Raw genomic sequence first — 23,975 nt, forward strand, 5'->3', positions numbered from 1 at the left:
AACCCATTTTGAATATAAAGTCAGACAATACTGAAATAGATAAAGATATACCATCAAAAACTAATCAAAAGAAAGCTAGAGTGATTATATTAATATCAGACTAAGTGAATTTCAAATTGAAGCATTACCAGAGATAAAGAGAAACATTACATTATAACATAGAAGTCAATTTTTTTCAAGAAAACATAACAATCCTAAATTGTGCATACATCTCATAACAGAGCTTCAAAATGCATAAAACAAAACAGGGCTGAAAATGTCAACAGTCATCTCTATAATTTTTAAAACATGCTGACAAAATTTAAGAATTCCTTCCTCAAAGAATCTAAAGAGAATAAAAAGACAAGCCACAAACTAAAATCTAGAGTGAATTATATAGAAATATACACACATGTATACACACACACACATACAAATGCTGGAAAAATATCTGTACATATTGTCACCCTGCTTATATTACTTATATGCAAAGTACATCATGAGAAATGCTGGGCTGGATGAAGCACAAGCTGGAATCAAGATTGCCGGGAGGAATATCAATAACCTCAGATATGCAGATGACACCACCCTTATGGCTGAAAGCAAAGAAGAAGTAAAGAGCCTCTTGATGAAAGTGAAAGAAGAGAGTGAAAACGCTGGCTTAAAACTCAACATTCAAAAAACTAAGATCATGGCATCTGGTCCCATCACCTCATGGCAAATAGATGGGGAAACAATGGAAACACTTACAGGCTTTATTTTTGAGGGCTCCAAAATCACTGCAGATGGTGACCGCAGCCATGAAATTAAAACACGCTTGCTCCTTGGAAGAAAAGCTATGACCAATCTAGAGAGCATATTAAAAAGCAGAGACATTACTTTGCCAACAAAGGTCCATCTAGTCAAAGCTATGGTTTTTCCAGTAGTCATGTATGGATGTGAGAGTTGGACTATAAAGAAAGCTGAGTGCCAAAGAATTGATGCTTTTGAACTGTGGTGTTGAAGAAGACTCTTGAGAGTCCCTTGGACTGCAAGGAGATCAAACCAGTCAATCCTAAAGGAAATCAGTCCTGAATATTCATTGGAAGGACTGATGCTGAAGCCAAAACTCCAATACTTTGGTCACCTGATGTGAAGAACTGACTCATTAGAAAAGACCCTGATGCCGGGAAAGATTGAAGGAAGGAGAAGGGACGACAGAGGATGAGATGGTTGGATGGTACCACTGACTTAATGGACATGAGTTTGAGCAGGCTATGGGCAATGGTGAAGGACAGAGAGGCCTGGTGTGCTGCAGTCCATGGAGGTGCAAAGAGTCAGATATGACTGAGCGACTGAACAACAACAAAATGAGTCAATATTTAAGAGAACATAAAATAGGCAAAACACTTGAATGAAGACAAATCCAAATGGCCATGAAACATATGAAGAAATTTTAAGTAAAGAGAATGACTAGAAAAGAGAAACAGAATATTTGGAATTAAAAATTCAGTGTAAGGGTTTAATAGCAGAATGGCACCCCACTCCAGTACTCTTGCCTGGAAAATCCCATGGGTGGAGGATCCTGGTAGGCTGTCATCCAGGGGGTCACTAAGAGTCGGACACGACTGAGTGACTTCCCCTTCACTTTCATGCATTGGAGAAGGAAATGGCAACCCACTCCAGTGTTCTTTCCTGGAGAATCCCAGGGATGGGGGAGCCTGGTAGGCTTCCATCTATGGGGTCACACATAGTTGGACACGACTGAAGTGACTTAGCAGCAGCAGCAGCAGACATAGCTAAAAAGAGAATTGGTAAGGTAGATTTGGAAGAAAGAGGTGAACAAATTATCCAGAATGTAGTCTGACAGCAAGATTATGGTTCAACAGGAACTTTTAGATATTGTTGTTAGGTACAGTCACTTTGGAAAACACATGTAAGTTATTTAGTAAAGTTGAACATATACATACAATGCTAATTCTAGGTATACTTTTTTGAGATCCTTCTGCACATATGCATTTAAGACTCATGTACAAGAATGTACAAAATAGCATATTTGTAATAGCCCCAAATTGGAAACCAACTGTCTGTCAGCAGAATAGATAAATAAATCATGATATGATCATACAATAAAATATTATACAACAGTAAAAAGAAATGAAATAGTGTTATACATGACATCATTGTTGAATTTTTCGTTATAATGTCAAGTAAAAGAAAAAAGTTCCAAATAAAATGCTTTCAGTATGATTCTGTCTAAATAAAATTTTTTCAAAAGAGACAAAACTAAATTATTACTAAGGAATACACATTCAGGTTATAATAAAACTATACAAAAAGTGAAAAAATAATTCAAGTAACTAAAAAAATCAAGTAAGATTTCCCTGGTGGTCACTGGTTTGGAATCCACCAGCCAATGCAGGGGACATAGGTTTGATACCTCGTCTGGGAAGATTCACATTCCATGAGGCATATAAGCCTGTGCACCACAACTACTGAAGCCCACACACCCTAGAGCCAGTGCTCTGCAACAAGAGAAGCCACCACAATATTCTTATTCTTCACCATGGACTGTGACTAGAGAGTAACTGCAACTAGAGAAAGCCCGCACACAGCAACAAAGACTCAGCACTGCAAAAAATACATAATTTTTTTAAAAATAAGAGTACTCTTTTTATTGGAGAAGGAGCAAGATGTGACCAGAAAGAGGCACACAAGGTTTCCAGGACTACTGGAAAGCTCTTCTAAGAAACCTAGTGAAATATGCCAGTCAGATAAAGACAAATACTATATGTTATCATTTATACATGGAATCTAAAAAATAAAATAGATGAATATAAGAATAACAAACAAAACACATCCCCTGAGAAACAGCCATTAAACTTCTAAGAAGAAGATATGATAAATGCATGATATTGTATTTAGAAAAATGTTGCTTATAGCACCATTCATAATAGCAAGAATATTAATTCAAGGTTATATAAACAAATATACCACAAGAGAATTCTACAATGATGTAGATCTATATTTATTGACATGAAATGTGGGTGACATTTTCTAAAAGAAGAGGATTTAAAAGAGTTTGTATGTGTCCTCATTTTTCAAAAGTTCAAAAATATTTATATGAACTAAAGAAAAATTGGAAGAATATACACCAAAATACTAACAGATACTAACAACTATGGGCTTCCCTTGTGGCTCAGCTGGTAAAGAATGTGCCTGCAGTGTGGGAGACCTGGGTTTGATCCCTGGGTGGGAAGATCCCCTGTAGAAGCAAAAGGCTACCCACTCCAGTATTCTGGCTTGGAGAATTCCATGGACTATATAGACCATGGAGTTGCAAAAAATCAGACATGACTGAGCAGTTTTCACTTTCACTTTACAACAGATATCTCTGGATGGTGAAATTATTGTTAATCCTTATTTTCCTCTTAATAGTTATTGATATTTCTAGAACTTTGTAAAATGAGCATACACTAGGCTCTCAGTTAAATTATAGTTAATTTTTTTGATGTGAAGCACCAAGAAATTAATACTATTTAAAAATTACAATGACACAAAATTCATAAAGATTAAATATTCTCAATCAAATACTTTTTTGGGGTTTTGTGCAAGTAACATAGTTCAGGGACTTGGCCAGTAGCCTAGAGTATAAAATATGATACTACTCATAACTTTATGTAGGGTAATTGCCTACTTCATTAGTTACTTGATCTTGTACTTTTCAGGACTACTGGAATCCTACAGTTAACTTTTTTCCTAGGTGTTTCTTCATTTAACCTCTAATTGATACCATGACTGGAAAGCCATATATAAAACTGCAGGGATATACCTAGGTAAAAAAAATAAGGTAAAGACTCTCACTGATCACATCAAATGTGTGTATGCTCAGTTGTTTCTGATTCTTTTGAGACCCCATGGACTGTAGTAGCCTCAGGCTCCTCTGTCCATGGGATTTTCCAGGCAAGAATACTAGAGCAGGTTGCCTTTCCTCCTCCAAGGGCCTTCCCAATCCAGGGATAGAACCCGTGTCGTTTGTGTCTCCTGAATTGGCAGGCGATTCTTTGTCACTGTGCCACTTGGGAAGCCCATATTAAATGTATCTAAGGTTAAGCACACACACACACACAAGAAGGGGCTAAGTTTGGAATATCACTAGGCATAGTATAAACTTAGAATGCAGAATGCAATAATTGTTATAACTGAAGATGAAGAAAAATGCGACTAATTAAGAATAAGTGTATTTTGCAGCTGTAAAGAGTGTTGTCATTAACTGATGGGGGATTCATTTAATTCATAAAATTTTAGTATATTTGGTTTTCCATCACAATTTAGTTGCTGTATGCAGCCGGGTAAAAAAAAATCCAACTGACTTATTTCAATAGATTCTTAGAGTGTAGTACCAGCTTAATTTATATATTTATAAGTTTAATTTTGATTTTTTAAAAACCTACCACTTTTTGAGAACTAAACTACCAGTAAGTTGGTATGTGTAATCATAAAAAAATTTTTAGTCTTTGAAATACAAATGTCTCCCAATATTATTTTGTTTTGGCCTGATACTGTTTGCCTGGATAAGATACTTCTGAACTTACAACAATAAGGTTTTATGTAACAATCACTTCCCTTCTCTTCTCCTTTAGCCTTAACTTTATCTGAAACTATTATAAAAGGTGGTAGACTTTATGTTGTATTTTGATTTTATTTTTATTTTAGCATAGTATTTAGTCTTTTTTTCTCCAAACTCGTAAAACTATTTTTAAAACTCCCCAAATTGAACTGGAGCTTTCCTATTATATTGCCTGTATTTGTAAGGCTAGATTTGCCCAGAGTTTGCCTAGACTTGACTATTAAAATGTACTATAACAACTTCATTCCAGTTGAAATCACCTTCTTCCTGATTCTTGTCAAGAAGTTCTTTCAAAGCATTTTCTAAAAAACTGGGATCTGTTGCAGGTTCTTCCTTTGACGGAGTTATACTAAGTGGTCTGTGTATTACTCCGTCAGGCTCAGCAACACTGCTATTAGTCTGTTGTTTATTGAAAGAAACTGCTGCTGATGCTGAATAAATATTTCCTAAATGATCCATTATAGGAAGCAAATATAATTCTGGTTGAAGAGCCTAAAACATACAGGAAATTTAAAAATTAGTTTATACTTTAAAAAGCAATAAGTTAAAAAATTAGCATAAGTTTAAAATGTCAAATTACACACATATGGAGGAACAAATGATTTGAGTTTCAGTTCTGATTCTTGCTTTGTCTTCACCTACAAACAAATGAAAAAATAATTAAAGCTTTTGTAGCATTTTCCACTTACTTTTAACCTCACTTTTTTGCAGAAGGCATATATCTGTGATATAAAAATCACATCAAATAGTTGGTACTAAAGCTGGTAACTAAGCTAGATTCTAGAAAAGGTAGAATATATCCTGCTTCTATTCAGTGTACTAAACATAATAGAAACTCTATGTTATTTAACAACAGTAATTATGGCTCTCACTTGCATGGACTTACTATGTGCCAGGCCCTATTCTACATGCTTTACACGTACATATAAAGCTCAATTAATCCTCACAGTTCCATGTGATAGACATACGTATTGTCTGTAGTTCACAGATGAGAATGAGGCAAAGAGAGGTTAAGTATCTTGCCTAAGATTTTAGAAGTAGGAAGTTTCCAAGTTGGGATGCAAAACCAGGTAATCTAGTTCCAGAATCCAACTTTGTAAACTTTACTTCCTAAACGTTAGACCCACAGAGTTAATTTGTTACTTGTTTATTCACTCAACAAGTATGGAGGGCATAGTGTGTCAGGTGATGTCCTATAGGGTGGGGGTACAATGGTAATGTGAAGTCCCTGCTCTCATGTAGCTTATATTCTACTTGGAGAGCAGATGTTAAAATAAACATGATTTAAGGTAGTAATACATGATTTATGAAAATAAAATCCAGTGATGTAATAGAGAGTAATTCAGAGAAAGAATATCTGAAAATTAGGTGGTCAGGGAAGGCATTTTGTAAAAAAAAGAAAAATAAAGACAATAATTGAGCTGAGAACTGAATTATGAAAAAAAAAAAAGCAATCTATTTGAAAATCGGGGGAAGTGATTTCCAGGCAGGTACAAAGATGATGAAATAGATGTGAGTCTGACTTCATGTGAGGACCAAAGGAAGATTTTGTGGCTAAAATGTAGAACCAAGAAGAAAATAGTAGTAGATGAAATCTGAGAGCCAGCCTGTTCATGAGAATCTTCTTATCTCTTGCCTAGCCACTGTAAGACTCCTGGTTACAATTCCTGTCTCTGGTTTCTTAAGGCTCTCATTACATTATCTTCTGCTCAAAAACTACAAAGTTTCAGAAAAAAAAAAAAATCCAAATTCATTAGTCTGGCATTCAAGACCTTCAACCAACTATGTTTACAATTGTCTACTATTCCCTTTCACACAGTCAATGCTCCAGTAAAAACTGAACCACTCACTTTTCTGTAGTTGTCTGCTTTGCCACTTCCGTGCTCATTCTGCTTTCTCTACTCAGAAAGCTTCTGCTACCCAACATTTTTGCAAGATCAAATCAAGATCAAGAGCTGTCAAAATCCACTGATGATCACTTCTTTCCTAAAGTTCTCCATTTCACCTGTTCTCTTTCTGGAAGGAGTCTCTTTTTCTTCTAAATATACAGAATCAGTTCGGTTCAGTTCAGTTGCTTGTGTCCCACTCTTTGCAACCCCATGGACTGCAGTATGCCAGACCTCCCTGTCCATCACCAACTTCGAGTTTACTCAAACTCATGCCCAGTAAGTTGGTGATGCCATCCAACCATCTCATCCTATGTTGTCACCTTCTACTCCCATCTTCAATCTTTCCCAGCATCAGGGTCTTTTCAGATGAGTCACTTTGCATCAGGTCACCAAAGTATTGGAGTGTCAGCTTTAGCATCAGTCCTTCCAATAAATATTCAGGACTGATCTGGGGCTTCCATGGTGGCTCAGATGTTAAAGCATCTGCCTGCAATGTGGGAGAGACCCAGGTTTGATCCCTGGGTTAGGAAGATCCCCTGGAGAAGGAAATGGCAACCCACTCCAGTATTCTTCCCTGCAGAATTCCATGGACAGAGGATCCTGGTGGGCTACAGTCATGGGGTTGCAAAGAGTCGGACACGACTGAGCGGTTTCACTTTCTTTTTCTTTCTTTCTTTTTTCCTTTAAGATGGACTGGTTGGATCATCTTGCAGTCCAAGGGACTCTCAAGAATCTTCTCCAACACCACAGTTCAAAAACATCAATTCGTTGGGACTCAGCTTTCTTTCAGATCCAACTCTCACATCCATACACGACTACTGGAAAAACCATAGCTTTGACTAGACGGACCTTTGTTGACAAAGTAACATCTCTGCTTTTGAATATGCTGTTTAGGTTGATCATAACTTTTCTTCCAAGGAGCAAGTGTCTTTTTAATTTCACGGCTGCAGTCACCATCTGCAGTGATTTTGGAGCCCCCCAAAAATAAAGTCTGTCACTGTTTCCACTGTTTCCCCATCTATTTCCCATGAAGTGATGGGACTAGATGCCATGATCTTAGTTTTCTGACTATGAGTTTTATGCCAACTTTTTTACTCTCCTCTTTCACTTTCATCAAGAGGCTCTTTAGTTCCTCTTTGTTTTCAGCCATAAGGGTGGTGTCATCTGTATATCTGAGGTTATTGATATTTCTCCCAGCTTGTGATTTCAGCTTCTGCTTCATCTAGCTCAGCATTTCTCATGATGTACTCTGCATATAAGTTAAATAAGCAGGGTGACAATATACCTTGCTTACTTAAAAGCACCGTCAAAGGAGCCTTGACGTATTCCTTTCCCAATTTGGAACCAGTCTGTTACTCCATGTGCAGTTCTAACTGTTGCTTCTACCTGCATAGGATTTTCCCAAGGGGCAAGTCAGGTGGTCTGGTATTCCCATCTCTCTAAGAATTTTCCACAGTTTGTTGTGATCCACACAGTCAAAGGCTTTGGCAGAGTCAGTAAAGCAGATGTTTTTCTGGAAGTCTCTTGCTTCTAGAGTTTTGCCAAGAGAACACACTGGTCATAACAAACACCCTCTTCCAGCAACACAAGAGAAGACTACACATGGACATCACCAAATGGTCAATACTGAAATCAGATTGATCATATTATTTGCAGCCAAAGATGGAGAAGCTCTCTATACAGTCAGCAAAAGCAAGACTGGGAGCTGACTGTGGCTCAGATCATGAACTCCTTATTGCCAAATTCAGATTGAAATTGAAGAAAGTAGGGAAAACCACTAGACCATTCAGGTATGACCTAAATCAAATCCCTTACGATTATACAGTGGAAGTGAGAGATAGATTCAAGGGATTAGATCTGATAGACAGCCTGAAGAACTATGGACGGAGGTTCATGACATTATACAGGAGTCAGGGATCAAGACCATCCCCAAGAAAAAGAAATGCAAAAAGGCAAAATGGTTGTCTGACCAGGCCTTACAAATGGCTGAGAAAAGAAGTTAAGGCAAAGGAGAAAAGAAAAGATATACACAGCTGAATGCAGAGTTCCAAAGAAAAGCAAGGAGAGATAAGATAGCCTTCCTCAGTGATCAATGCAAATAGAGGAAAACAAAAGAATGGGAAAGACTAGAGATCTCTTTAAGAAAATTAGAGACACCAAGGGAACATTTCATGCAAAGATGGATTCGATAAAGGACAGAAATGGGATGAACCTAACAGAAGCAGAAGGTATTAAGAAGAGGTGGCAAGAATACACAGAAGAACTATACAAAAAAGATCTTCACAACCCAGATAATCACAATGGTGTGGTCACTCACCTAGAGCCAGACATCCTGGAATGCGAAGTTAGTGGGCCTTAGGAAGCATCACTATGAACAAAGCTAGTGGAGGTGATGGAATTAAAGTCGAGTTATGTCAAATCCTGAAAGATGATGCTGTGAAAGTGCTGCACTCAATATGCCAGCAAATTTGGTAAACTCAGCAGTGACCACAGGACTGGGAAAGATCAGTTTCATTCCAATCGCAAAGAAAGGCAATGCCAGAGAATGCTCAAACTACCTCACAGTTGCATTCATCTCAGACACTAGCAAAATAATGCCCAAAATTCTCCAAGCCAGGCCTCAATAGTATATGAACTGTGAACTTCCAGATGTTCAAGCTGGATTTAGAAAAGGCGGAGGAACCAGAGATCAAATAGTCAACATCCATTGGATCATCGAAATATACAGAATATGCTGTTTTAATTATTTCTATATTTTATCTTCACCATTAAACTGAATATTCGTTAAGGGAAAAATCTATGTCCAATTCTTTTTTTCCCTCATTTTGTATACAGAAAAACATCAATAACTATTTGTTGAAAACAATAAATTATTAGAAACATTTTAGAACTTGATTTTAATTACTGTCAAATCACTTCTAATTTAGAATTCTGTGGCTGATATTTAGTAATTTACATATCATGAAAAAGAACAAACATTTATGGGAGTAATTCTTTTTCTTCCAAGATTCAGGTCAACTCAGTTCAGTCGCTCAGTCGTGTCTGACTCTTTGCGACCCCATGAACCGCAGCACACCAGGCCTCCCTGTCCATCACCAACTCCCGGAGTTTACTCAAACCCATGTCCATCGAGTTGGTTATGCTATCCAACCATCTCATCCTCTGTTGTCCCCTTCTCCTCCTGCCCCCAATCCCTCCCAGCATCAGGGTCTTTTCCAATGAGTCAACTCTTTGCATGAAGTGGCCAAAGTACTGGAGTTTCAGCTTCAGCATCAGTCCTTCCAATGAACACCCAGGACTGATCTCCTTTAGGATGGACTGGTTGGATCTCCTTGCAGTCCAAGGGGCTCTCAAGAGTCTTCTCCAACACTATAGTTCAGAAGCATCAATTTTTCGGCGCTCAGCTTTCTTTAGAGTCCAACTCTCACATCCATACATGACCACTGGAAAAACCATAGCCTTGACCAGATGGACCTTTGTTGGCAAAGTAATGTCTCTGCTTTTTAATATGCTGTCTAGGTTGGTCATAACTTTCCTTCCAAGGAGTAAGTGTCTTTTAATTTCATGGCTGCAGTCACCATCTGCAGTGATTTTGGAGCCCCAAAATAAAGTCTGACATTGTTTCCACTGTCTCCCCATCTATTTGCCATGAAGTGATGGGACCAGATGCCATGATCTTAGTTTTCTGAATGTTGAGCTTTAAGCCAACTTTTTCACTCTCCTCTTTCACTTTCATCAAGAGGCTTTTTGATTCCTCTTCACTTTCTGCCATAAGGGTGGTATTATTTGCATATCTGAGGTTATTGATATTTCTCCCAGCAATCTTGATTCCAGCTTGTGCTTCATCCAGCCCAGCATTTCTTATGATGTACCCTGCATATAAGTTAAATAAGCAGGGTGACAACATACAGCCTTGATATACTCTTTTTCCTATTCTGAACCAGTCTGTTGTTCCTAACTGTTCTAACTGTTCTAACTGTTGCTTCCTGACCTGCATACAGGTTTCTCAAGAGGCAGGTCAGGTGGTCTGGTATTTCCATCTCCTTCAGAATTTTCCACAGTTTATTGTGATCCACACAGTCGAAGGCTTTGGCATAGTCAATAAAGCAGAAATAGATGTTTTTCTGGAGCTGTCTTGCTTTTTTGATGATCCAGAGGATGTTGGCAATTTGATCTCTGGTTTCTCTGCCTTTTCTAAGACCAGCTTGAACATCTGGAAGTTCTCGGCTCACGTATTGCTGGAGCCTGGCTTGGAGAATTTTGAACATTACTTTACTAGCATGTAAGATGAGTGCATTTGTGTGGTAGTTTGAGCATTCTTTGGCATTGCCTTTCTTAGGGATTGGAATGGAAACTGACCTTTTCCATTCCTGTGTCCACTGCTGAGTTTTCCAAATTTGCTGGCATATTGAGTGCAGCACTTTCACAGCATCATCTTTCAGGATTTGAAATAGCTCAACTGGAATTCCATCACATCCACTAGCTTTGTTCATAATGATGCTTTCTAAGGCCCACCTGACTTTACATTCCAGGATGTCTGGCTCTAGGTGAGTGACCACACCATTGTGATTATCTCGGTCATGAAGATCTTTTTTTTACAGTTCTTCTGTGTATTCTTGCCTCCTCTTCTTAATATCTTCTGCTCTGTTAGGTCCATACCATTTCAGTCCTTTATCGAACCCATCTTTGCATGAAATGTTCCCTTGGTATCTCTAATTTTCTTGAAGAGATCTCTAGTCTTTCCCATTCTGTTGTTTTCCTCTATTTCTTTGCATTGATCGCTGAGGAAGGCTTTCTTATCTCTCCTTGCTATTCTTTGTAACTCTGCATTCAAATGGGAATATCTTTCCTTTTCTCCTTTGCTTTTCACTTCTCTTCTTTTTGGGAAACTAACTTAATGATCAGTAAATTAATATTCTGTGTATGGAAGAGAACTCTATGACAAAATGTTCAAATCTAGCAGATAAGCCCAAGAATTCCAATAGCAAATTCCTCTACAGTACTACTTTGGGGGGCATGTTTATTTTTTCTATTATCATTCATCATTTAATTTTTTCAATAAACACTTAAATGCCTCTAAGTGCTAAAAGCCTTGTTAGGCACTCATATATAAAATAGTGATTAAAATAAGGCCTTTGCTCATAGGGAGCTACAGTCTAGGCAGAGTTAGATGTTAAACAAATAACCACATAAGGAAATACATAATAATGATATGTTTAAACTAGAGTAGAATAGGAATAAATGGCATTCTAGAGTTTCAGTTCAGTTCAGTCATTCAGTCATGTCCAACTCTTTTCGACCTCATGGACTGCAGCACACCAGGTTTCCATGTCCATCACCAACTCCCGAAGCTTGTTCAAACTCATGTCCATCACGTTGCTGATGTCATCCAACCGTCTCATCCTCTGTCATCCCCTTTTCCTCCTGCCTTCAATCTTTCCCAGCATTAGAGTCTTTTCTAAAGAGTCAGTTCTTCACATCAGGTGGCCAAAGTATTGGAGCTTATGCTTCATCATCAGTCCTTCCAATGAATATTCAGGACTGATTTCCTTTAGGATTGACTGGTTTGATCTCCTTGCAGTCCAAGGGACTCTCAAGAATCTTCTCCAACACCACAGTTCAAAAGCATCAATTCTTCAGTGCTCAGCTTTCTTTATAGTTTAACTCTCACATCCATACACGACTACTGGAAAAACCACAGCTTTGATTAGATGGACCTTTGTTGGCAAAGTAATGTCTCTGCTTTTAAATATGCTGTCTAGGTTGGTCATAACTTCTCTTCCAAGGAGCAATCATCTTTTAATTTCAAGGCTGCAGTCACCACCTGCAGTGATTTTGGAGTCCAAGAAAATAAAGTCCGTCACTGTTTCTGTTGTTTCCCCATCTACTTGACATGAAGTGATGGACTGGATATCATGATCTTCGTTTTTTGAACACTGAAATTTAAGCCAGCTTTTTCACTGTCCTCTTTCACCATCATCAAGAGGCTCTTTGCTTTCTGCCATAAGGGTGGTGTTAACATGCATATCTGAGATTATTGCTATTTCTCTGGGCAATCTTGATTCCCACTTGTGCTTCATCCAGCCCTGCATTTCACATGAAGTACTTAGCATATAAGTTAAAGAAGCAGGGTGACAAAATACAGCCTTGACGTATTCTTTTCCCAATTTGTAACCAGTCTGTTGTTCCTTGTCTGGTTCTAACTGTTGCTTCTTGACCTGCACACAGATTTCTCAGGAGGCAAGTCAGGTGGTCTGGTACTCCCATCTCTTTCAGAATTTTCCACACTTTGCTGTGATCCACACAGTCAAAGGCTTTAGCATAATCAGTGAAACACAAGTAGATGTTTCTCTGGAATTCTCCTGCTTTTTCGATGATCCAGCGGATGTTGACAATTTTATCTCTGGTTCCTCTGCCTTTTATAAATACAGCTTGAACATCTGGAAGTTCTTGGTTCACATACTGTTGAAACCTATCTTGGAGAATTTTGAGCATTACTTTGCTAATATGTGAGATGAGTGCAACTGTGTGGTAGTTTTAACATTCTTTGGCATTGCCTTTCTTTGGGATTGGAATGAAAACTGACATTTTCCAGTCATGTGGCCAGTGCTTAATTTTCCATATTTGCTGGTATATTGAGTGCAGCACTTTCACAGCATCATCTTTTAGGATTTGAAATAGCTCAGCTAAAATTCCATCACCTCCATTAACTTTGTTTATAGTAATGCTTCTTAAGGCCCACTTGGCTTCACACTCCAGGAGGTCTGGTGCTGGGTGAGTGATCACACTACCATGGTTATCTCTGTCATTAAAATTTTTTTTTTGTACAGTTATTTTGTGTATTCTTGCCACCTCTTTTTAATATCTTCTGCTTCTGTTAGGTCCATACCATTTCTGTCCTTTATTGTGCCCATCTTTGCATGAAATGTTCCCTTGGTGTCTCTAATTTTCTTGAAAAGAGCTCTAGTCTTTCCCATCCTATTGTTTTCCTCTGTTTTTTACATTGATCACTTAGGAGGGCTTTCTTATCTCCTCTTGCCATTCTTTGGAACTCTGAATTCAGATGGGTCTATCTTTCCTTTTATCCTTTGTTTTCCCTTCTCTTCTTTTCTCAACTATTTTTAAGGCCTCCTCAGACAACCCTTACCTTTTTATATTCCTTTTTCTTGGGGATGGTTTTGATTACCACCTTCTTACAATGTTAGGATCCTCTGTCCATAGTTCTTCAGGCACTCTATCAGATCTAATCCCTTTAATCCATTCACTTCCACTGTATAATCATAAGGGGTTTGATTTAGGTTGTACCTGAACGGTCTAGTGGTTTTCCCTACATTCTTCAATTTCAGTCTGAATTTGGTAATAAGGAGTTCATGATCTGAGCCATAGTCATCTACTGGTCTTGTTTTTGCTGACTGTATAGAGCTTCTCCATCTTTGGCTGCAAAGAACATAATCAATCTGATTTCGGTATTGACTGTCTAGGGATGTCCATGTGTAGTATCCCCTCATGTGTTGTTGGAAGAGGGTGTTTGCTATGATCAGTGCGTTCTCTTGTTAAAACTCTCAGCCTTTGCCCTGCTTCATTTTGTACTCCAAAGCCAAACTTGCCTGTTACTCTACGTACCTCTTGACTTCCTACTTTTTCACTCCAGTCGCCTATGATGAAAAAGACATCTTTTTTGGGGTGTTAGTTCAATAAGGTTTTGTAGGTCATCATAGAACCATCCAACTTCAGCTCCTTCAGCATTAGTGGTTGGGGCATAGACTTGGTTTGCTGTGATATTGAATGGTTTTCCTTGAAAACGAAAAGAGATCATTCTTTTGTTTTTGAGATTGCACCCAAGTATTGCATTTCTGACTCTTTCGTTGACTGTGAGGCCTACTCCATTTCTTCTAAGGGATTCTTGCCCACTTAGAGTTTAAATAGGGAAAATCTTGATTAGAGAAATAAACCTATATAAATATGAGAAACCAGAAACTTTGAGATCTAATGGTTTGCTGGACTGAGATTTCAGCTAGGAGAACTCTCTGTTTAGAAAATCCTGCCACTGAAGTTACAAATAGGAGTGTTCAATTGAGAACAGCTGATTCCTGCCCCATCAAATACAGTATATTGGAGTCATTCCACATCAAACAAGGCTAGTTGTGGCCTAACAAATGAGAATCCTTTTTTTTCCCCGTAAGTGCTCATTTTAAAAGCTTTTAAATGCTATTAAATTTAAAAATTTATGATCACATTTAAAATTTATCTTTCTTTTCTCCCCAAGGAAATTTACACCCCAACCCCCCCCCCCCCCCATATTTTAGTGCACAGTAATATACCAGAAAGGCCCATCTTTTCTTGATGACCTATGTGCTAAATGATATTTCCATTTTGTTATGATTGAGATTACATATTGCATAGTATATTAAGGAGTTGAGTTGATAAGCATTTAAGAAAGAAAATTTGTTAATGTATGCTTTTCTTTAATCAAAAGGAAAAATTAAGAAAACTTACTACAGCTAGATTATTTCCAATGCATTTGAGAAATAAAAATTTTTCTGCAACAGCTTCTTCACCAAGGAACTCACTGAGACGCTCCCTCAGGTCTTGTAAAGTTAGGTGAGGAGATACTCTGAAATATCATGACATTGCCTTATAATGTAAAATAAAATAGGTTTCAGCTATAATAAAGATTCAATAGCTTTAGTCATTTAACTCAACTCCAAATACTAATTTAACATATCATATATAACTTAATATATTGTGTTTCTACGTTGCTTGGAACTTTGTAGGCTTGAAGGCTGTAAATATATTTTTACAAAATGGTTAAAAGTCACTTAATCAATAAAATTATTAAAATTTTAAATTATCCAAAGGTACAGTTTATAAAAGTCCTTTCTGAACTAAAAAGGACTTATTTTCTCATCTACCTTCAGTTTCACTTTTCTCATCTACCTTCAGTTTTTTATTAAAATAAAACCTTGCAATGATATTTATATAATGTTATATGTATCTTAAAGAAGGATTTAGCCACAGATTTTTGGAAATTTGACACTGTTAGCTAATGCTTAAAACTTTCTTTGATGATCGAATGTCAAACATCTTCGCTTATTGGGAACACTTCATTCCTCAACATCTAAAATTTAAAGCTCTTGTTCTGAGTTCTTATTTTTGTAGACTTTTAGGGGAATATTATATAATTAACTCATTCAATTAACAAACATATATTGAGCTCCTCTTTGTGTCAGACATTGTTGTAGGGTTGAGAATAAGGCAATCAACAAAACAAATATTTTTGCCCTTATAGACCTTACAATCTAATGGTGGAAGTGAAAAATTAACAAAGTAAGTAAGAAAAAATTAAATTCATAAGACACTGCTAAGTACTATTTGCTGTTGTTGTTTAGTCGCTCAGTCCTATCTGATTTTTTGTGACAGCATGGACTGTAGTCTGCCAGGCTCCTCTGTCCATGGGATTCTTCAGGCAAGAACACTAGAATGGGTTGCCATTTATTTCTCCAGGGAACATTTCCAATGCAGGGATCGAACCCACGTCTCCTGCATTGGCAGGCAGATTCTTTATTGCTGAGCTACCAGGGAAGCCCAGTACTATAGAGAAACATAAAGCAGGTAAGGATGAGTATTCTGATGAGAGAAAATATAAACAAAAAAGTAATATTGGAGAAAAGACATGAATGAAGGAGGTGAGATAGCATATGTAAAGACACAAAGAGCACTTTAGACAAAAGAAACAGCAAGTACAAGAGTTCTGAGGTAGGACTATGTCTAATGTGTTCCAGAACAGAAAGGAAGTTCGTGTGCTTAAAAGAAATGAAGTTTGTGTGCTTAAAAGAAATGATCGGGAAGATTAGGAAGACTGAGGTGTCCTCAAGAGAAATAACAACAGGCAGTTAGAACACATAGTATCATGTGTGTTTCTGTGAATGTGAAAAAATATATATGTTATGTGTGTGCTCAGTTGCTTCAGTCGTATCCAACTTTTTACATCTCAGTGGACAACGGCCCATCAGGCTCCTCTGTCCATGCAATTCTCCAGGCATGAACACTGGAGTGGGTTGCCCTGCCCTCCTCCAGGGGATCTTCCCGAGGAATCAAATCCATGTGCCTTAAGTCTCCTGCATTGGCAGACGGGTCCTTTAGCACTAACGCCACCTGGGAAGCCCATATGTGTTATATGTATATATATATTGTGTTTCTATTTTTAAATAGTTCAGTGAAAAAGTCATTGTAGATATGCTAGTTTAACCACTATTCATAGCTCTTCAGGAGGTTTCTAATTTCAGGTAAATATGGTCTTAATTCTCTTTGTGTATAGCCTGGTTACTACACAGGTTAGTTTTACTCTGTTTTCTAGGTGGCAGTGTGGTGGCTAAGTGATATCTGTTCCTATGGCACTTTTTAACAGTTACATAGTATTATTTATTGATAGTATTCATTAAGGCAGGGACTGGATCCATCACACGAACAAGATATTTTTCACTTACAATTTTGAATTTCCACAAAGCATTTTTCTCTGCAGAAAAAAAAAAGATCACTTTTTCAGACACATTGTAATGTGACTACAAAATACTTGCCTTATAAATCCAGCTGAAATGAATTTGTTAATAACTTCTATTGAAATGGTATTTAACTTATAATTCCATGATCCTTCAGGTACATAAAAAACATGAAGTTCCACCAACTGAATAAATTGAGAATAAAGTCAGTTAAAATCATTTTTAAGTGAGAAAAATCAATTAATGTCCTCTAGAATTTAAGTTTAATAAACATTGTTGAAATAAACAAGGTATATTATGTATCCTTCTGAACAAACACATACAAAAAAACAAAATGAAGAGCCTGAAATAGCTAAGTTGGCTACTTGGCACTGGAGCACATTTCCCCTTGGAAACAATGTCCTAGATGTGGTGCTAGATTTCCTTAACATATATATGACACACAAAACATTTGTGGCTTGCAGTGAGGACACTAGATTGCCAAGATCAGATTTCCTATTACCAACCAATGCCCCTTTCCCTGACCCCTACCTACATAGTTTAATTTGTGTGACTTTGTGGAATCCTTATTCCTTATATATATATATTCACACACACACACATATATATGTATAGTTCTTATTCTATATACATATAGAATCCTAACACATTCTATATACATATATAATCCTGACTATAGAATAGTCACCCTAACACAGCTGTTATGATTGTTGCTAGTTCTAACCTGCTGAAGTGTGAATACAGGGGTTTGGGGAATATTTTTGTTTACCAGAATTTGAGGGAGAACCTATTCCTGACCAGTGATGGAAAGGAATGGTTGTTTCCATATAGGGCAGGTCTGTAAGCTTAGATTGTCTCTGTTTATATGTTGTCTGTGCTTATATGTACTATCACCTTTTCTATTAATGTTTTATGACCTTAATTAGAATTCACCCACTGAGAATATTTAGATTCCTACAAAACAGTTATAGCAAATAAAGACTTTTACTTCAATGAAAGTTTGCTACTCATCCATATTAAAAGTCAAAGCATTTAAATGATTATACACTACAGTATAATGTATCTGAAAAAAATGTTTTTTAAATTTGAAGTAAATATGACCTCACATTAATATTAGTAATTCTTATAGGAAATGAAAATGACTCTTGAATGAGTAACTTGCTCGTTTTTATTATAGACCAAGCATATTATCTGTATATTTTGATGTCAGAATATTAACTAATAGTTTAAGATGTATGCATAGATTGAATAGTGAAGTTTCCTATATGCTGTATTTTAAATATCAGGGCTTTTAAAAGATTACTCTCTGGCTATACCATCCTATTAACAGCTAAAAGCTATACTATGTACTAATACTACAATAGTAAATATTAAAGCTATACTAATAAATATTTACATTTCTTACATTTCTTAATGGCTAACTTTTTCCAGAACAAACATATTTGAAAAAATATTGAAAATTTTGCAAGCCTGTATTAAAATTCAGGACATCACTTTAAGGTTAAAAATTCTATTTATATCAAAATGCAACTTTATTGTAATTTTACTTTCCTGGCTTTAATGGAAGTAAACTCATCAATAATATTCTCATTAAAACAATTAATTATTTAAAAATACATTAAATAGCACAGGAAACTATACTGAATATTATGTAATAACTTATAAGGGAAAAGAATCTGAAGAAGAATATATATACACACACGTGTAACTGAATTGCTGTGCTGTGGCTTCCTCCTGCAATGCAGGAGACCTAGGTTCCATCCCTGGGTTCAGACGACCCCCTGGAGAAAGGAACGGCTAACCACTCCAGTATTCTGGCCTGGAGAATTCCATGGACTGCATAATACATGGGGTTGAAAAGAGTTGGACACGGCTGAGTGACTTTCACTTTCATACCTAAAACTTACCTGTGGAGTGCTCAGTTGCTCAGTCGTGTCCGACTCTTTGGGACCCCATGGACTGTGTGGCCTGTCAGGTTTCTCTGTCCACAAAATTTCCCAGGCGAGAATACTGGAGTGGTTTGCCATTTCCTACTCCAGGGGTTCTTCCTGACCCAGGGATCAAACCTGCATCTCCTGCACTGGCAGGCAGATTCTTTAACACTGAGCCACCTGGGAAGCCCGTCTTAAACTTACACTATATTGTAAATCAACGATGATTAAAAATTTTTAAAAATAAGTGAAAATAAAAATGACTATTCTACAATAAATAAATACATAAATTAAAAATACATTAAAAGGGATACAGAGGGGTATATATTTTGCCTTTTGCCTCTGGTTCCAAAATGTCTAGGCATAGCATTATTGGATCCTGTTTCTATTTAAAATGTTGATATCTTGTTCATCATTGGTTTTTCCATTAATGTTTCATTTTAGAAACATTTTATTATTTATTTTAATTACTTAATTTATTGGGTGCCTCTTTAAGTTTTGCACAAAAGACAACTGACTCCTTTGCCTCAGACTAGTGTCAGCCTTGTGAGGGACACAGACAATAAACATTAAATATAAAACACTGGTAAGTGACATAGAAAATTAGAAAGTGAACAGCCCTGGTCAAAAAGAATAAGTAGAGCAAGGCAAAAAAAAAAAAAAAGGGAAGATAAAAGTGGGAGTACTGTTCAGTTTTAAGTGGAATAATCCAAGTACACATCTAAGAAAACTAACAATTCCTTAATGTCAACTGATATCTAGTCCATATTCAAATTTCCCCTATTGTCCAACTGTCCTCAGAATGTTTTTTCAATCTAGAATCCAATTAAGGATAACATATGCATTTGGTTCTCATATCTTTTTTATTTTAATTGAAGTGCAGTTGATTTATAACTTTGTGTTAGTTTCAGGTGTAAAGCAAAGTGATTCAGCTATTTTCTTTCAGATTAAATTCATCTCACACGCTAGCAAAGCAATGCTCAAAGTTCTCCAAGCCAGGCTTCAACAGTATGTGAACTGTGAAATTCCAGATGTTCAAGCTGGATTTAGAAAAGGCTGAGGAACCAGAGATCAAATTGCCAACATCTGCTGGATCATTGAAAAAGCAAGAGAATTCCAGAAAAACATCTGCTTTACTGACTATGCCAAAGCCTTTGACTGTGTGGATCACAACAAAGTGTGGAAAATTCTTAAAGAGATGGGAATACCAGACCACCTAACTTGCCCCTTGAGAAATCTGTATGCAGGTTAACAAGCAATAGTTAGAACGAACATGGAACAACAGACTGGTTCCAAATCAGGAAAGGAGTATGTCAAGGCTGTATATTGTCACCCTTCTTATTTAACTTATATGCAGAGTACATCATGAGAAATGCTGGGCTGGGTGAAGTACAAGCTGGAATCAAGATTGCCGGGAGAAATATCAATAACCTCAGACATGCAGATGACACCACTCTTATGGCAGAAAGTGAAGAAGAACCAAAGATCCTCTTGATGAAAGTGAAAGAGGATAGTGAAAAAGTTGGCTTAAAACTCAACATTCAGAAAACAAAGATCATGGCATCTGGTCCCATCACTTCATGGCAAATAGATGGGGAAACAATGGAAACAGTGACAGACTTTATTTTGGGGGGCTCCAAAATCATTGCAGATGGTGTTGGCAGCCATGAAATTAAAAGACGTTTGCTCCTTGGAAGAAAAGCTACAACTAAACTAGACAGCACATTAAAAAGCAGAGACATTACTTTACCAACAAGGGTCTGTCTAGTTAAAGCTGAACTGTGGTGTTGGAGAAGACTCTTCAGAGTCCTTTGTACTGCAAGGAGATCCAACCAGTCCATCCTAAGGAAATCAGTCCTGAATATTCATTGGAATGACTGATGTTGAAGTTGAAACTCCAATATTTTGGCCACCTGATGCGAAGAGCTGACTCATTTGAAAAAACCCTGATGCTGGGGAAGATTGAAGGCGGGAGGAGAAGAGGATAACAGAGGATGAGATGGTTGGATGGCATCACCGACTCAATGGACGTGAGTTTTGAGTAAACTCTGGGAGTTGGTGATGGACAGAGAGGCCTGGTGTGCTGCAGTCTATGGGGTCGCAAAGAGTCAGACACGACTGAGTGACTGAACTGAACTGAGCATCCAAGAAGTGAAGTTTGAGTAAGGCATTAAGTATGACTCCAAGGTATTTGGCCTCATATGTTAAAAGGATGGATTTGCCATAAACTGAAGTGGGTAAGGTCATGGTTAGTACAGGTTTGGGTTGCGGGGAGAAGTATAGTTCAGTTTCAAACATGTTGAGTTTCTGCTGTCTATTGGTCATCCGAGTGGAGATTTCAAGTAGGCAGTTGACAACATCTGTCTGGAGTTTGGGAAAGAGGGATGGGGATATAAATTTGTGAATACTTAACATAATGTTGGTATTTAAAACTACTAGATTGAATAAGATCACAATGAGTGCAAACAGAGAAGAGAACAAAGAGCTGACCCTTGAAATTCCCCAGTATCAAGAGATCAGGAAGAAAAATAACACCTAAAAGAGAAGACAGAACAGGGACTTCCTTGGTAGTCTGGTGGCTAAGACTCTGTTTGACCAGTGCAGGGGGCCCAGGTTCGATCTCTAGTCAGGGAAATAGATCCCATATGCTGCAACTAAAGATCCTGCATGCCTAAACTACAGATCCCATGTGCTGCAACTAAGACCTGATGCAGTCAAATATATAAATATTTTTTGAAAGAAGACTCAGAATGAATAACAAGGAATTATGTCAAGGAAGAGAGTGATCAATGGTGTCAACTATTGTGCACATACAGATCAAGCGTGTGTGGGATAAGAATTAAACAATAGCTTTAGTAATGGAAAGGCGAACAGGGCAGTCGGTTTTGGTGGAGTAGAGGAGTGAAAACTTGTTTGGAGTTAATTTAAAGAAAAAAATGGGAAGAAGGTACGGGGGTTTGAGAAAGTATGAAATAGTTGTCTAAAACAGTGGAACAGAGAATAAGTGGGAGGTAGACTTGTTGCCTCTTAACAAAAAGTTCCACTTGAAATTCATGCTCATTAATTTAAAGTGAGAATAGTCCTTATGCTGGTATATTTTTCTCCAGCCATGTGCCAGTGTAGGTATACATGAGGAACAGATGAAGATTAACCAGGGTTTTTGTTTTGTCAAGGAGTACAATGAAATGAGAGGGGGTAACGAGTCAAAATTTTGTGCAAGAGAGTGATCAAGAATGCTCCATGATATTTAAGATAGCCAGAGAGGGTATCCTGAGAAACAAACAAACAAAAAAAGATTATAGGGTCAATGCACTAGAGGTACCAGTATAATTGGGGTCCTTAGAGATACAAGATCTGTAATCAAATAATTGGATACAGAAAATTGGGTTCACAGTGGAGTTAGTATCTAATACTTTATATAATCCATATTTTTGCTTTATCAAAACTTTTAAAAACCAATGGTAGGTAGGTGTTTCTTATATTTCAGTACAAAAAGATTCTCTTACCTCTGATGAAGAAGGTTGACTTGGATTGAGGGACATATTCACCAATGTCTGAATAGGGTAATTATCAGTTGGAATTTTGTAGGTTTTTTTTTATCTTTTCTTCATTTAGTATTTAAAAAAGGTTATAACAGATTTTTGGTTTGGCTTGCTTAACTTATAGCATTCCACTCATTTCTGGTCTTTGATTCGTTCAAAAAGTAAACAGAAAAAAACAAAAGGCTTTAAAATAGAGTCAAAATGAAAACTTCGATAAGTATGCAAACTTATAATAATAATTTAAAACGATATACTACTGATAAGTAGGGCTGGTAAATGCAAAGAAAATCATATATCCCATACAACTAAGGGGTAAATTATTAATACAGTAGACTTGTGACTAAAACTCTTTTTACTAAATAATTCATTTTCTCTCGATCAAAAATTAAGCTTAAATATATATAGCTTTTTACATAAAGTAGAAATACACTTTTGGAAGTAGAAGGACTAAAACTATAAAAATGACTGCTGCTGTTCAGTCACTCAGTCATGTCTGACTCTTTGCTACCCCATGGACTGCAGCACACGAGGCTTCCGTGTCCAACACTAACTCCCAGAGCTTTCTCAAACTCATGTCCGTCAAGTCAGTGATGACATCTAACCCCCTCATCATCTGTCATCCCCTTCTCCTCCTGCCTTCAATCTTTCCCAGTGTCAGGGTCTTTTCTAATGAGTCAATTCTTTGCATCAGGTGGCCAAAGTATTGGAGCTTCAGCTTCATCATCAGTCCTTCCAATGAATGTTAGGACTGATTTCCTTGAGGATTGACTGGTTTGATCTCCTTTCAGTCCAAGGGACTCTGAAGAGTCTTCTCTAACACCACAGTTCAAAAGCATTAATTCTTTGGTCCTCAGCTTTCTTCATGGTCCAACTCTCACATGCATACATGACTACTAGAAAAACCAAAGCTTTAACTATATGGACCTTTGTCAGCAAAGTAATGTCTCTGCTTTTTAATATGCTGTCTAGGTTGGTCATAGCTTTTCTTCCAAGGAGCAAGTGTCTTTTTAATTTCATGGCTGCAGTCACTATCTGCAATGATTTTGGGGCCCCCCAAAATAAAGTCTGTCACTGTTTCCATTGTTTCCCCATCTATTTGCCATGAAGGGATAGGAGTGGATATCATGATCTCAGTGTTTTTTTTTTTTTAAAGCCAGCTTCTTCACTCTCCTCTTTCACTTTCATCAAGAGGCTATTTAGTTCTTCTTCACTTTCTGCTATAAGGGTGGTGACACTTGCATATCTGAGGTTATTAATATTTCTCTGGGCAATCTTGATTTCAGCTTTTGCTTCATCCAGCCTAGGATTTCGAATGATGTACTCTGCATATAGGGGCTTCCCTTGTGGCTCAGCTAATAAAGAATCTGCCTACAGTGTGGGAAACCTGGGTTCAATCCCTGGATTGAGAAGATCCCCTGGAGAAGGAAAAGGCTACCCATTCCAGTATTTTGGCCTGGAGAATTCCATGAACTGCATAGTCCATGGGGTCACAAACAGCCAGACACAACTGAGCGACTTTTACTTTC

General features: G+C 37.3%; 1 protein-coding gene across 1 annotated transcript in view; it reads right to left on the reverse strand.

The window, feature by feature from the left end:
• SPATA1 (spermatogenesis associated 1) overlaps nt 1–22,481 on the reverse strand; it is a 52,265-nt gene extending 29,784 nt beyond the window's left edge. The window contains 5 exon segments of the mRNA XM_061121524.1: nt 4,849–5,080; nt 5,173–5,226; nt 14,974–15,091; nt 17,055–17,161; nt 22,414–22,481. Of these exon segments, the coding sequence (XP_060977507.1) occupies nt 4,849–5,080; nt 5,173–5,226; nt 14,974–15,091; nt 17,055–17,161; nt 22,414–22,449 (547 nt within the window). The 5' untranslated portion in view covers nt 22,450–22,481.
• Nucleotides 22,482–23,975: the final 1,494 nt, after the last annotated feature.

This window comes from Dama dama, chromosome 20 (genome assembly GCF_033118175.1).
Source record: "Dama dama isolate Ldn47 chromosome 20, ASM3311817v1, whole genome shotgun sequence".
Lineage (NCBI taxonomy): Eukaryota > Metazoa > Chordata > Mammalia > Artiodactyla > Cervidae > Dama > Dama dama.